We start from the raw sequence: 16,556 nt of genomic DNA on the forward strand, positions 1-16,556 counted from the left end.
TTCATACCTCCTACTATTTTCCATTCCCTCAATAATAGAGGGAGAAGGAAAATACTTATTCCCCAAATATCTTTTTTGTGACTATTAGAATCCAACAAACAATCTAACACTTCCCCATATCGTTTCATAACTTTAGGTTTGAGATCATTTTAGTGAACACACCAAAATGTTGAGAGGTAAAAGTGATGAATCAACAAACACTAAAATATATTCATTCAATAATCATTAAAGAATTGAATCTAGATTTGTATAAGTAAAGGATAGAACAAAGCATGCATCACATAAAAGACACTATAATTTTTACATGAAAAAATCAAGAAGGGAAAAACCATGGTGAGGATCAACTCACAATACGTATAAACAACTATTACAATATCTATTTAAGGCACACTACCAAGGAGACTCACCATCACCTGAACTTGCAGGCTAAGACACACTGCCCTAGGAAAAGATACAAGGACTTGCAGACTAAAGATCACTTATTTAGGGAAAGATACAATAACATAACAATCACAACTTTACATTGAGAAATACTAGTTGAAATACTATAGATGAAGCATCTCAAATTCTGAAATTATAGTCGTCATTGAAGCTTATATTCGATTTTGTCACTCTTATTTTGTGCACTTCATAAAATTTACACTAATTATGATATTTACACTATATGATCACCGCACACGCGTATTACATTCACAAATGATTCATTCCTTATATATATCCTTCAATGTATCCAAAAACTTATATTAGGGAATCCAAATATGACCCAATAGGCAAAATATGCGACAAGACATAGGTCGGCCTCTAGACATAGTATAACTTCACCAGAATAAGTTGTGGGTCAACCCAATACATGTCAACCTCAATAACATAATTATGGATCATCAAAATGTGTTACAACCCAAAATAAATAGGTTTGAACCATTTGTAATCACAGGAACACACTAGGTCCGCCACAAATAGCATAACCACTTGACATAGACTGATCTTCAATGCAAATATCCTTCAAAATAGAATGTAGACCACCAAAATGGACATGTGGCCAAACAACAAACAACCTTCAATCATTTCTTGAGGTAACTGATCATTGGAGTACAATGCATAGGTAGAGATCATAAAATAGGCAAACACGTTGTGAAACTAGTAGGTAGTATTACAACAACAAGTGATATATCTTTTATTATTTCACCAAAGGTCTTGAAAGCTTTGTCATAGGTAAAAGAGACTATCATATCATTTTCCTAAATCTGTATTATCACAACTTTGTATGCTGGAGAATGGGGAGCATTCTTCTTTACGACATGAAGCTATTCTTCTGACAAACTAGAACGAAAAGATAAAACATGTATAACTTCTTCTATAGAAAACTATTAAAAATTTGATAGAATTCCTAACACGCACTACTAAACCAAACTCCAAATCTGCATAACAATTTAATGCAACATGGAGAAATTTAGAGAAAAAATATTAACCTCAGTCATAAATAAATTTACAAACTCAATACTTAGACACTTTTCCTTCAACTGCCAAATGAAACTGAAACAACTTAATCAAGTAACCTTAAGACAAGTATCATCAATATGAACATATGACAAACCATGAGATTTAACACAAGTCATGAGCTTTGAAAAGATATGCAAACATTAGTTAAGCCTCCTAATTAATTGTTGCACCAAACAGAAACCTACCACCTTGTCTTGAACATACTGCCATAAAAAATATTGCCTACAATATGTCATATACTCATAAATATATCCTTTGTTATATTAGGAATCATAGCACATCCATTTCTATCCTAAACTAAGTGACTGTCAGACATCAACGTTGACATCAATGACAACTTTATTTTCCAACACATAACAACATTCTCACTCAAATCAACAAGTCTCCAACACATTCCCCATGTTATCCATCATTTATTTTTCTAGGCTTTCGGGGAAGACTACTCACAAGTTTGTTCTTTTTCCTACAAAGTTCATGAGTTTTTTTCACAATTGCACAAGTGGAGATAACATGACCCACTTTTCTATAAATTTGCAGACAATCCAGTAGACTTTGAGTTCAATTTCTTGCACCCATTTCCCATACTTAGAAGATATAATGACCTAAGTGGGAAGCTTTTTGTTTCTTTCCATGAGCACACAAAATCTAGCATATAGAAAATATGATCGATGACATAAAATTGTTTGAAAGAATTCACAATGGACATAAGAGTTATGTGAAATTAAGAGATCACTTATAAAGACATAGTCCATTTAAGCCTAGGAAATAGGGACCATCACAAAGAATCTTAATACTTTCCTCAAAAATCAATAAAGAAAAAGGAAAATAAATGTTTGACATTTTTTTTACCTTAACTTGTTCTTTCAATTTCCAAAATCATGCGACCCATCTTTTGATAGTGTTAATATGGGGGAAAGTACCAAAAAATCTCTCGATGAGTGAACCTTCCAACCAATCAATAAGCAAAAGAGAATCTAGAATCTCAAACACAATCTCCCAAACAAAATGAGAAGGAGAAGCTAGTGCATGACCATTAGTAGATGGATGCTCACCCATCATCATAGGATTTGGAGAAGTAGAAAACCCAAAGACACCGATAACAGTGTCCAAATCAGTAATAGACAGTTAATCTTCAATCTTCAATGGGGAAGGGACTTCCCCACTCAAATCCACTAGAGCCTTAGTCACCGTCACAACATGGAAATATGAGAACTCTAATTTAGACTCCCCAACAAGAGGAAGAGTTGACTCAATAACTTCAGGGGATAGGAGGAACCCTTTCAATAGTAATCCTTAGAGGCTAAAATAATATCAAAACTCAAATCACCAATTAGTTCAAACATGGCTATAGGAAACACACTTTTGTCAGTAGAAAAACACTCATTAGAAGTCTTAGGAGCTAAAAGAAAGCCCCTGCATAGGCCAAAAACCCAAAGGGGTGGGCCCAACAGTCATAGAGAAATAGAGAGCCATCCCATCCAAAGCCCAATCCACACTAGTCTAAGCATCATTGGAGCAAAATAAGTCATCTGGGACATCACCCTCAACCTCCTAGCAAGCACCCAACAAAATGTCAAGAAAATGATCATCCTCATTTTCTTCTTCCTTTGTGCAATCCCCATCACCATCCTCTTCCTTCAAGCATTCTTCATGCTTTCCAAAACCAGAGGCGACACCATGGAAAGAGTTTTTTGTGCCCTAGCACTTACGCTCGCTCTCATCTCCATTTCAAAATTTCAAGATGTTATATCAATTTCCTTATTAATTTTAGTAACATTTCATGTTGTACTATTTTATTCTAAACTTTAATATTCTTTATAATATCAAAGGAGATTATTTCAATTTTTCTTGTTAATTTACGACCTTAAGATTAAAATAAGTTTTTTTTTTATATATTTATTTTATTTAGCTATTTAAGGTTCTATGCTAAAGATTATACAAATATGGTAGACTATGTAGAGAGGTATTCAACACATAGCATTTACATGTTACTTAAACATCACACTCTTTAATGGTCAGCTAGTCAATAGTGATTTAACACTTCACCTCTACTAAAAAATTATAATTAATAAAAATAAATAAAAAATTGCAAGATATTCAACAAGATACCATTCACAAGAGGAGCTCACATCACTATATACTATAAAGGTTTATATCCATTCCCAAGAGTTTGGAGTGTATATGCATATCACATAGAAGGGTTATTTAAGTCACTATAGACATTTTTATATAGATTTATTGATTTGTTTATTTATTTTTTTGCTACTTTTCAATACAAATTACATACATTTCTACAAGGAAATTTAGGTATACTAATGAGACTATTGCATATGCTGACATTGATTCTTAGAACCTACATGTGACGAGTAAGATTATTCATGGTCAAACCACTTGTCCTTTCATAATCAAATATTTCAAATTCTATCAATAAGTGCATTTCAATTCCAACACACATTCTAAAGTACATCCATATTAAGATAAACTATACTATCAAATTAAAATTTTCAAATATAATATAATTTAATGCTAATTAAGTTTAAAAATAAAATTTAATTCGCAGTTCAATCTATAGAATTTTGTTTTTGTTTTATAAAATTTTAATAGATTGGATATGGATTCGATGGAAATCATTAGTGATTTTAAAGGGTAGACTCTACTTTATTTAGTTTCTGTTATTAATTTAAAATAATCTAATAGCCCTCTTTCTATTTTGTGAGATAAAATATACCAACAATTTGTAATACTTATGAGACTAAAAATTGCTTTTAGACCATTGATTTTCATTAAGGTCAACAATTCAAAAGCAATATTAACCCCCACAAGCATTCATTCAACTTGTAGGTAAAATTTACTTTATGGAATTCATTAGATTATATTTTAAATCAATGGTGGCAACTAAAGATCTTCGATATAACCCTAATGCAATTAATAATTATGACATATTATTTGGGGATTAATCTAGATTTCTACAATAAATTATAATTTTTTGATGAATTTGATCCAATCAAAAATTTTGACAAATTTGATCCAATCATGTATCAAATTAATGTGGTAAATTTTTGAGTTGAAATAATTAATAAAATAATTTTTTGGTGATTCAAATAGCACTAAAATAAAAAATTGCAAAAATGTGGCGATTTGGGTCACCTTAAAAGTCAAACTTATTAGCCAAATTTTGATTCCCAAATCTCAAAAAATATAGCCAACTGGTGAATATTAGCCACTAAAAACATTGTTGGATATGATAAGAATTGGGGAGATAAAAGATTACAAAGTATTTTTAATTTATTTGTAAAACATTTAAGAAAAGTATGTAGTAGTCATACTTTTTTCTAATTGGACTTTTTATATTATAAAATACATCATCTACCATTATCAAATTAAAATCTATAGAATTAAAAACAAAAAATAATAATATCCAATAAATCAAAGTTCCATTTTGTAGTGTAGTGTTTGTATATGGGATGTAGTTAAATATTTTCTCGGTAGTTTACAATGGCAATAGTGCAAGTAATTTATCTTGTTAATATAGTATAAATATAATGGAGTGCATAATAATTTTTATTTTATTTAATACTTTTTATTTCAGGTGTCTTTCAACTCTAAGTTGAAGATTTGAAAATAGAAAAGTAAAAGATTTAAAATTTGAATCATAAAATTTACAAAATTGGATCTTTTTTTTCTATTGTGTAAATAATTACTTATAAAAAAGATTTCAATTAAAAATACTTAAATTTATAATAGAAAAATAAATGATTTTTCTTACATAAATTTTCTTATTAAAATTAGAATCAAGAAGAAGAAACATGCAAGTTTATAATGAAAAAAAGGAAATGTTTTTTCTTACATAAGTTACTTCATTAAAATTAGAAACAAGAATAATAAAATATAGATTAAAATAAAATTGTAATATCATATTTATTTATTTAACAGTTAAACATTACAAATTCAGGTTTAAATTTGAAAGCCACTCAGATATTAGGATCGAAAGAAAAATAATGGTAACGATCATTGAATTGGAATCAAATTTAATGAAATTTACTCTAAAACCCGTTGAACTAGAGTGTGAAGATAATAATCATTGAATCGAAATCAAATTTAATGAGAAGTTGGTATGGTTGTTCATTAATAAAATTTACTCCTGAACACATTGAACTAGAGTGTGAAGATAATAATCATTGAATCGAAATCAAATTTAATGAGAAGCCGGGATGGTTGTTTGCTCTGAAGTTTTGCCATTGTCCAACGTACAGATTTGGTCACTGCAACTATTAATTATTTAAACCATGCCACAACCTTGAACGCCAAGTCAAAGTAATTTAAACACACAAGGAAAGTGACGATTGCATGACAGTTGGTACAGACGGCAAGGACACACACAATCTTGAACGGCAAGTCAAAGTAATTTAAACACACAAGGAAAGTGACGATTGTGTGACAATACGTATAGATAGCAAGGAAAAGAGATCAATAGATGAAAGGCTTTCAATCATCTTGCATTGCCTTTTGCAAACTTTCAGCCATTGATTTTGAAAAAGTTAGCTTGTTCATTTCAAATAAGGAATACCTTTGGTGTAATACTAATGTTTCGCTAATTGAAATATAATTATACAGTATATATTAAATATATATTGTGTAATCTTTAAAAAAAAATTGTATATTGATGGACAATAATAATATTATAAAATTAAATTTATAATGATTTGTAGGGCTTCATTATTGTGTAGTTATAATTCTGTTGGCTTTGAGTTGATATGTGATTATATAGTTTTACATGAATATATACAAATATTTGAATCACCAATATTCTTAATATGAAGATTTAAAATATTCTTTATGCATATAATTAACATATTTCACTTAATTAGTCTTAAAGATAAATAAAAAATCTCTCCATACTCACAATTATTTAAATGCTTTATTTCTCTCCTCTTGATATTTAAAAAATAAATCAACTCAATTGTAACTCAACTTAACAAAATATGTTCAAAACAAATAACTACTGAACTTGAGGTAAGATAGCAATCTTATTTAGATAATAAAATATCAAGAGTACAAATTACATTTGTAGCACAAAATAAATTATATTGCTAATCATAACAAAATATAAGGAATTCTCCAACCCTGTAGTAATCTTACCTAGGAGAGATGAGTATTAGCATAAATTATTATATATGGTTGTGTATTTTTTGATAAATCTAATGTGAATTCCAACATAAACTACTATCGGTGTTATACATTGTGGCTTACTCAAGTGCAATGTGTAACACCGATAGTAGTTTATACTATTTGCAATGTGTGATTAAGATGTGCAAATCCAAAACATTTTTAAAAAACCATGTGGCAAGAGTGTTTGTGTGGACATGCCTCTCAGCTAATATAAATGAGTACATTGAATATTGAATAAGGAATTGAACTGCTATATACATATCTTGTTCGTGTACATGATCATCAAACTAAAAAAATGCATGACACTAAAAGATGGAAAGAGAAACACTAGAACGTGCTTAGGACCCCTAGGACTAAATTATATGAACATTAATGACCCTACAAGATAAGGAGATTGTAATTTTAATGGCATGCTTAACAATATATAGCTACTGAATTTTGTCATTGCTGAACGGCACTCCCTAATTTACCTTCTTCAGTGCACCCTTACACTTAGACCTCTACAATTGGTGAGGCTATGGCCATCGGGTAAACTGGCTCTATCTTGACTGTTGCTTCTGGAACTGCTTCATCTACTATTGCTAATACTGGTGAAAGTCGTCAAAACAGATCAAATCCAGGTGCATAGCCCGATGGGTAAAGACCAGGTGCAAAGCTTCTTCAACGGGTGGCTCTTCTACTGGTGGTGGTGCTTCTCTACTGGTGGTGGTGCTTCTCAATTGCAAAGATGTGCATAAAAAATATTGTCAACAATGATTGATTTTTTCCCTCAACTTCAAATAGCTACCAATCTTATACACGTTGTAGCCATCCCCGTAGCAATTTATACGAGAGACAATAATTTGAGGACATCAAAATAGCATGAATAGATGTGTCGATTGAAATACACTTCAAGAGGGGCTTGCAAAATGTTTGTACAAATTGTTACAAGTAAGACAATAGATTCTATAGAAAGCTGCCAAGAAGATGCAACTGTGAAGTAAAAGATAGATACAAGATTAAAGAAGCATACTTCTTTTTTCCTTATGACTGTATGGATTGTTCTGCATTTTTGTGTAGTTCTCGTAAGAGAATGTTGGGTCGATGCAAAGGCCATCCAAGGGTTTCATTCTGGATATTACAGTAAACATTAGACCCTGTCTTCCTATTGTATCAATATTGATGGTTTCCTTTTGTAGTGTTAAGTCTTGGGATTTATGTATGGTAATAGTCCATGCCATTTTTATTGATAGTTGTCTAAGGTTGCCTAATGATACTGGTGTTATGAGTACAACTTTAAGGTCTTTTGGATGCCATGGGGCTCAATATAGTTATCAAATCTGACCATGATGTACATTGGAATGTTGAGCGGCTTAAAGTCAAGGCCATAATTTTTTTCAATTATTTCATCGAGAGCTCCATTGACAAGTTCTGTTTGTGTCCATATGTTAGTTGGTTGCGAGCATGATTCGTTGACCCAATGATAATAGGACTTGTTAGTTGATCATCAGCCTCTATAGTTGTTTTACTTCTAGTCATTGTGGCTATACTTATCACAATTGAATGATTTAATTGTTTTGGCATTCTTTTTATTGTGGAGGCTTACCATGTCGTTAGTAGGAAAGAAGTGGATTGCATTGTGATTGTCTTAGAGATACTCCTTGTTGGCGGAACATCGTTTGTAGGGTGATAATTGTTGTAAATTGGTTACAAAATTGAGGCAGATGAGCAAAGCAGCAAAAAAATAATAATAATGACGTGAGACCATAACAGAACAAAAGCATCCGCTTTCTGTTTGGACATGGCCTAGCGTGGGGTACCTATTCTATCCTTGTAATGGAAGGTGGTCGCCATTCGGTACATCTTACATAGCTTGGTTTTATTTGAAATCTCAGCCCGTTGTTAGTTCTAAAACATTTCAGAAAAAATGGAAGGAGAGGAAATGGAAGCGGTAATGGAAAGGGCGTGGGACTTACACGACAAGATGAGCGACGCCATTCATTCCCTCTGCAAATCGCTTTTCTTCTCGTCCATCGGAAACCAGAAACAGATGAACCCATCCGCTCATTGCTCACATTCCCAACCTCCTCACATCTACAATCTCCTTTCCATTCCATCCTTTACTTTCTTACTGTCTTTCTTTTCCCGTGAAATTGTGAGCGCTTTTATCCACATTCAAATTTAGGAGTAGATTGAAGACTTTTGCTGGCCCAAAAGCAAGCATTCTGCATATTGTTTGTTAGTTTTGGGTGGTTGATGTGAACTTTCTTTGTTATTTGGGGTTTTAAACTTAAGACATAGTTAATTATTTGGGGTTTTCATGCCCAGCTGTTTAAACTTTATCTTTCTATATTTTCTTGCTTTTGTAACTATAGGAATCGTTAATTAGTTGGGGTTTTCATGTTCAGCTATTTAAACTTTATCTTTCTATATTTTGTTGCTTTTGTAACTATAGGAATTGTTTAGGTTTTAAACAGTGAATAACTTGCGCTCTCCGCACCAGTTAAAAATTACAGTTGTTTTCATTTCTGGAACTCCTATAATATTCACTTGTTGCTCAGAATAAAGCTGATTAGAGCTCTTTGTATTTTCTACTGTTCCTTTGGTTACACTATTCTCTTTAGATTTCAATAAATTTTTACCCCTTTTTTAGAAAAAAAAATTAAAAAAAACTCTTATAATATTGACAAAAATTAAGCTGCACATATTCCAATATTTTAACAAAATCCTGATATATCTTTATTGTCATTGGCTCAGAAGCTTTTGAGTGCCGTTGTCGCCTTCAGGTCAATGGAAGGAAAAATTAAAGAAGCTTCACTATTTCAATTACCGTCTACACTTCCCACAAATCACCACTCTTTTAACTATAGTTTGGGTCATGCTCGATTTTACCCCAACACACTTTTATTGCCTACTTTGGTTTTCTTTTCATTATTGCAACGACCGACTCTCCACTGCCTTCTCTATGTTCCTTTTTTCTCTGTTTGCAGGCTCTTTAGAGCACCAAGGAATAAATTAATGCATTCGTCCCAATGAAAAAGTTTCGCACAAACATTACTGATGATTCAGGGATGGATGGCAAGCTTTAGGTTACAGTGCTGTAGAAATTATAAACTGCATGAACAGGCATAATTCACAGAGCAGAATTCATATCTCACAAGTGGTCAGAATTTACCATTTACAGTTGAATTTTTAAGAGGAATGCAAAAATTTAAATTTAAACTGAAAACATTTTAATTACATTAACATTTCGCTCACTTAAACACAAATACAACAGTCAAACTAAACAATATATAAATTTGATTAAAATAAATTCCAAAAAACAGACCATAATACAGTCCTAATGTTAGTGGTGTGCCTCATGAAACAACAAATATTTTTATAATAAAATTACCATGAAACCAATAACAGTGGGAAAAGCAACCTATAAATAACTTATAGCCTGCTTCCCAGGCTAAAAGCAGCTTAAATTTATATTACCATTAAAAAGAAATATTCCAACAAGCTATATATATATATCTTATTATTAGCATCCTAGAGAACAGGATATGGAAAAAAAAGCTCTTTGGCTCTTAAAATCTACCTAGCTGCTAGTTGATTAATCTAATAATAAACTTAATCAACCATTCTTTTATGTTTTGATTTCTCTAAAGGAAAATTGACCTAAATAAACAAGTTTAAATCAAATCCACTCTGAATCCCACCAAATGGAGGCATTAGGAGAAAGGGGCTCCAGAGCCTCAAAGACATCTGCAGGAAAATTCACCTGTAAAATGCTGTCAGGAGTGCAAGAATCCACTTCTTGTTTGATGGCACAATCAGATATTGGAATAATATCTTCTGGAGAGAGTAAGGGCATTTTATCCCAGTGGACATTGATGTTGTTATTACTTGGAGTAAAGTCATTCTCAATCTGGACTTTGTTATTAATCTGCTGCTGCTGCTGGTCATTGAAACAAACTATAGAGCTATTTTGGACAGATGAAGTTGCATCCTCTTCTGGCCGTAACAGAAAATCCAGAATGTTGCTGTCATTAACATCAATGAATAAGCCAGCCTCTAAGTCATATGGACTGTCTTGTGTTAAAGAAAGTTCATGAAGCTGATCATAATCCTCCATATGCTCAAAATTTTCTGATTGATCAAATGGCACAAGGCTAGTATTGGGTGACATGATCTCTCTTTTATTACAGGTCAGCCCGACTTGTCTGAATTGCTTGGAATGAAGCCTGGAGCTTCTGCAGTTGTTACTGATATCGTTATTGTTCAGTGTAGATGACATAGCTGAACCTTCACTGGATTCCTCAGCTACCAGTGCTATTGCTCCAGGATTGATGATGTTGGTGTCAGAAAATAAATTATTAGGTTCTACTGCAACAAGATCTTGCAGTTTCACCATGAGAGACTCATCCAATTCATTTGAGAATGGTGACTGTGATTTCTGTCTGACTCTCCGGACCTCTAGTGACTGGTCCCTTTGGAATGGATCTTCTGTTTCATCTGGAAATGTGGGATTAAATGAGGTTCCTCCAAATGCAGTGGCCTGCATCAGTTTAAAGAAATCATCTCATGTACAAAATTCTTAAGGCTGACTGTCAAACCACCCCATATCAAAATTTGAAGCTGTCACAGTGAACTCCTTTAACGACCTAAGTGTGATTAAGGAGTATAAACGAAGTGGGGAGAGGTCTATCCACTTCCAGATATAGAATACAGCAGTTCAACCAGTTCTCTGCCATTTATTAATTAAATTAAAAATGACAAAACAGTTGCATTGTGATTTTCAATTTAATTAATAAATGATACATAGACACTGGCATTGATAAGTTGTCGCAGTGAATTCTTATATGGTGGTATAAGAGGATGAAGGAAAATGAATTGAGAAGAACTTATAATCTTATATGTTTGTAATTTTAAGAAAAAATTGCAGTGGATTGTATGGAATGAAGTAATTAGGAGCGGTATTGGGTGATTGAACGATGAGAGTTGTGAATATATAGAGCAAGAGGGGATGGATGAAAAGAGTTTATTCATGATGTATGTAACTTTTAAGGAAAAAGGGCAGCAGATTTCTGGAATAAATAAAATATATAAAGAAAGAGGATGAATGAAAAATATACAAAGAAAGGGAGAGGATGAATGAAAAGAGCTTATTCATCATGTATGTAATTTTTAAGAGGATGAATGAAAAGAGTTTATTCATCGTGTATGTAATTTTTAAGAAAAACTGACGGCAGATTGCCTAGAACTGGGTGAGACGATATATATATCCGTGAAAAGTGAATTGTTCATTTTATGTAGAAGAATATTAAGTAAAATTTTAGACTGATTCGTTAAAAAATAATGGAATAATGATGCTGCAAAGAATAAATGCAATACGTTTTGAGCGTACCTGTTGCTCCTGCTGCTGATAAACTGGAAAGTCTGTGAAATAGTGTGTTTTGTTCATGTCAGTTGAATGAGTCTGTACTGTATGTGCATTTGTGGAATATAACTTGGGACTTTGCAGAGCGCGCATCATTCTTTTCTGCCTGGTGCTCCAAAAGTTCTTCACGTCGTTGTCTGTTCGACCAGGTAAATAAGAAGCAATTTTGGCCCATTTATTCCCTAGTTTTGCTTGCATTTCCATTACTAGCTTCTCCTCTTCTGGTGAAAATTTACAGCCACTTCTGTGACAAAACGCAAAAGCCAGATTTCATTACTTTCGTGGTTACTATTTTTTAAGTAATTATGATTAACTTCAAATTATATTAAGCAACATATTAAGCAATCTATTAAATCTAAAAAATATCAGTCAATTATGATTGTTTAACACTTTTAAATTCAGAAATCAAAACTTAATATCCAATAATTACCACTGAGCGGAATGAATACTGCTTAAACTAAGCAAAGCACTAATATGTAACAGCCAAGGCACCACTCTTCTGTCATTGTAAGACCAGCGAGTAGATTATAGGAAGGAAAAAAACAATTGGCTGAAAGTATAACAGTCAACATATCATGCTTTAACTATAGCATAGATTATAGGTTGGGAAAGAACAATTGGCTTAAAATATAACCGTCACAGTCAGCATGTTATGTTTTAATTATATTTATTCGTTATAATAGGTCAGTTCATGGATTCTCGAAAACAAAATACGCTACAAGAATACTTGATTAAAAAGAGCTCAAATATTTTATATATTTCCTTTACAAATTTCTCATAAGAATCTAAAACTATTTTAGACTTCCGTCTGAACAATTCTAACTTGTGCATGTATGCGTGTGCCCGAAAATTATTTAGTCGCATTATACCTAGAAGGTCACGGGTTGGGCTTTAAAAATAATTTTTAAAAACTTGGATATAATGGACATTAAGAAGACAGACAAATAATTACTAGGTCATCACAGTCAAATAATTATTAGAATGAATTGGGTATGCTATTAGTAAGTTATATAAGGGGCACATTTTTTTAATGTAGAAAGACACAATTTGATATGTCAAAGTCTAAATAAAATGAGTATAGACATTAATTAAAAAGATATGAAATTATTTTTTATTTAAAAAAGAGTGTATTTTTTACAATTTATATATTTATAATTTTATTGTGAGCATAATATTTTTTTTAATTCTAATATGATCATTATTAATAATAAGATATAATTTTATTATTATATTATATTGTATGTTTAGTTTAAAAAAAAAAAATTAAGTATTTAAGTTAGTTTAAATATTTTCTAAATAATATATTAAGAAGTTACAAAAGATATAATGTTAATTGTAAAATGTGTAGAAAATCATATTATTAAATACATCCTATTTGTTAAGATAGATTAAAAATTATTATATAAATAAAAAATAATACAAAAAGTATCACTTAAAAGTTATTATTTGAATAAAAGTAACTAAACATTAGATTTAATTATTTAAAATAATATATTATTAATAAGATTTACAATATAGTTTTCTTACATTTGAATTAATTAAATCTTATTATTAAAAAAAAACTAATATACATTATTTTATTAAACATTTATTTCCGTACAGTTATAAAAAGAAATTATTTGCTTCGTCATTATTACTATATTGAAAATATGACTACATGAATCGCGGAGAGGACTACACGCACGTCCGTGATTCATGTCTTATTGTGTGTATTTCTTTATACAAAATAAAGTTTGCAACAGCCTATATTTTTACAACATTTCCAGAGTAATGGACTGCTAAAACTAGCTTGTCCATTTGCAAGTTTTTTGTTTTCCAAACTGTTCAGTGTTTTTCTTTTTCCCAAACTGTTATGTGTTTTTCTTTTTCCCAAACTGTTCTGAATATGATTTTATTCAAAATTGGATTATTTTTTAACAAGCTTTTCAACAGATGTAAGAGATTTTTATCTACATTTTTCACTGTAACAAACTTTGAGTCAAAAAAATTTTTTTAAAGTTTTTAAAGAAATTATCTTCAATTACAGAAAATAAGTTTTTATCAAATCAGAACTATAGACTGAAAAATTGTCTCTTGAGTAAAAATTTGCTTGTTCAAACTAATTATTTTGGAAAGGAAATCAAATCTGACATCTGTAGTATGAATCAACATATCTTCATAACTTTTTTAACTCTAATATTTTAGACTAGATAATTATCTCCCAATTCTTAATCCAGAGTCCTAATGCTTCTATAGTTGTAATTGTAAGCAGTTAAATCCAAAAATCAGGCGAAAAAGAAATGGGAATTGCATGATACATACCTTTTAAGGTCTGGTTTGAGCTTGTTAACCCACCGTAAGCGGCATGATTTTCCAGTACGAGGAAGCAAGCCTTTGGCACCAATGGAGTTCCAGTCCCTTGCTCCATACTGCCTTACATACTCTATCAAGATTTCATCTTCCTCAGGCATCCATGGCCCTTTCCTTAAAACATCCTTTCCACTGCGACTATTATGAATATTGCCATTCCCCTTTTGATCGGCCTTCATCTTACTTACCACCTCTGTTGAAGGCCTTCAATGCTTCTAGATTTCTCTTCAAATATTTTGCTTTTGCAGTCTTTAGCATCTGCGTTTGAAAACCAGTTATGATGTACCAATTTCACTGTTTACTTTCTAAGAACTCTGAAGGGAGGCAATTATGAATTGACTTAGTCTAGAACCACTTAAACTGACTGCAATTTGAAAGATTCACAACGCGCCTCCGAGATAACAATTCTTACAGATTTCTTCTAAAATAGCAGTGCTCCTTACAAAATCACTAGCAAAGATTCCTCATATTTTCTCACGTGTTCCAATTGGCTTAAAAGTCTAAAGTTTATCAATTTTTCTTTCAACACACTGTATTTTGCTCTAAAGATTGCTTCAATGTGTCCAATTCTATCATTCCTTGCAATGAGAAACAACAAAAGAGAACAAATTTATGTCTATTCAAATAATATTTTCCCAAGGCTTCAAATTCTTTCATTTCTTGCAAATTGCCAGGGCAAAGATTCACAGAAACAAGGAAAGCAAGCAAATTTAAATAATCTTTCCTTCATGCGTCATCTGTTGTTTTCCCCAAATTTTTGGGGCAAAGCATCAGAGAAACAAGAAAGCAAACAAATATTCCCTTACTTTCGAATAATCTTTCCTTCCAATCGTCAAATTCTTTTGGTCCTCTCAAATTGTTGCAACTTCCTGGCGCAAAGCTTCACAGAAACAACGAAAACTAGCAAGTTTTCCCCTATTTTCTAATAGTATTTCTTTCAAGGCATCAATTTTTTCAGTTCTTGCAAATTGCAGGACAAAGACGGCCAGAAACAAACAAAATTTGTAGTGCGGCGCTAAAAATAAAATTCAAAGGAACTCTTCAGGCGGTGAATGCTTCCATTTTTAACATAATCGACCACAAGTATTGAAAAATTATTACAACTTCAAAGCAAAACCACCATAAATCTAACATGTAAAGAGCATCAAATTTTCGAATTTGTTCAAAATCTTCCCTGCTTTTGAAGTTTTATCTATCCCCTTAAATCTTTGGTGTTTTGCATTTTGCTGAACAAAACCTGCAGAGGCTTTGCCTGAAAATTTATAGGACTTTAGGCCTTCATAACAAAGATTTTATGTTATATGTCGAATCTGTGCAAAATCCAAACTTGCGAAAAATGAGCACCATAATCGAGTTTTTCGCCAGCCGGCTCGTTAAAACTGCCTGGATAATCTGCCGGGAAAACAGCTATATATACGACGGTTACCTTGCCGTTACCGATCCACATTTCTCGTTAAATTTCCTTCCTTCGGAAGACTCGTTTCCAATATTTGCTGGCCACGTGGCTAGTTTAAGACAAGAGTATTAATCATAATCATTTGATTAAAAGAAAGAATTTATACCTCAAAGCATCTTCTTAAGATGGAGGCTTACGTAATGCCGTGATTAGTGGAAAGTGTTTGTTTCAACATTTATTGGGATGTAATATTCACGTGAAGATCAAGGTTATTTTTTTGGGAAGAGATTTTTGTCCCTTTGGCTGCCACAAATAATAAAGAAAAAAATATTGTGTTAATTTTTTTCCCAAATTTTTACTTTACATTAAAGATATTTTAATTTTGTTTGTGAGTATGATAGTATGTTATGTTATTTATGAAAGTGATTTTGATAGAATTGATCTTGTTAAATTATGAGAATTTAATCAAAACAGATTTAATAGTCTACATTTATTATTATTAGTATATTGTAATAAAAAATGTAAATGTCTAATAAACTACTTATATCTTTAAAAAACAAATTCTCTAGCAGTGTTTATTATCATTAAATATTTAATTTTTTAAATTAATGACCAAAGTAGTGGTTGGTGCTTCGTTTTTTTCTCTCTATTTGATTGATCATGAATCGCAAGTACGACATCATTCTAATCATACATTGTTTGAACTTTTAAAATACTATGTTAGTTTCTTTTTTCCTA

The 16,556-nt window shown here is 31.6% G+C and overlaps 1 protein-coding gene across 1 annotated transcript; it reads right to left on the minus strand.

Moving 5' to 3' along the window:
- Window positions 1-10,154: 10,154 nt before the first annotated feature.
- LOC131079289 (transcription factor MYB87) lies at window positions 10,155-15,770 on the minus strand. Its single transcript, XM_058017198.2, has 3 exons — window positions 14,375-15,770; window positions 12,041-12,314; window positions 10,155-11,191 (listed from the first exon to the last, which is right to left on the minus strand). Exons 1-3 carry the CDS (start codon window positions 14,599-14,601, stop codon window positions 10,331-10,333), a joined length of 1,362 nt encoding a protein of 453 aa, XP_057873181.2. The 5' UTR covers window positions 14,602-15,770; the 3' UTR covers window positions 10,155-10,330.
- Between the last annotated feature and the right edge of the window lie 786 nt (window positions 15,771-16,556).

This window comes from Cryptomeria japonica, chromosome 4 (assembly GCF_030272615.1).
Source record: "Cryptomeria japonica chromosome 4, Sugi_1.0, whole genome shotgun sequence".
NCBI classification, from domain to species: domain Eukaryota; kingdom Viridiplantae; phylum Streptophyta; class Pinopsida; order Cupressales; family Cupressaceae; genus Cryptomeria; species Cryptomeria japonica.

What these genes read in the sequence shown, in the direction of transcription:
- LOC131079289 (XM_058017198.2), bottom strand. Translation starts at nt 14,601, where the DNA reads ATGAAGGCCGATCAAAAGGGGAATGGCAATATTCATAATAGTCGCAGT. An exon ending in CTCAAACCAGACCTTAAAAG is followed by an intron (nt 12,315 to 14,374) that starts GTATGTATCATG and finishes TTGTCACAGAAG; the next exon opens with TGGCTGTAAATTTTCACCAG. An exon ending in ATCAGCAGCAGGAGCAACAG is followed by an intron (nt 11,192 to 12,040) that starts GTACGCTCAAAA and finishes AAACTGATGCAG; the next exon opens with GCCACTGCATTTGGAGGAAC.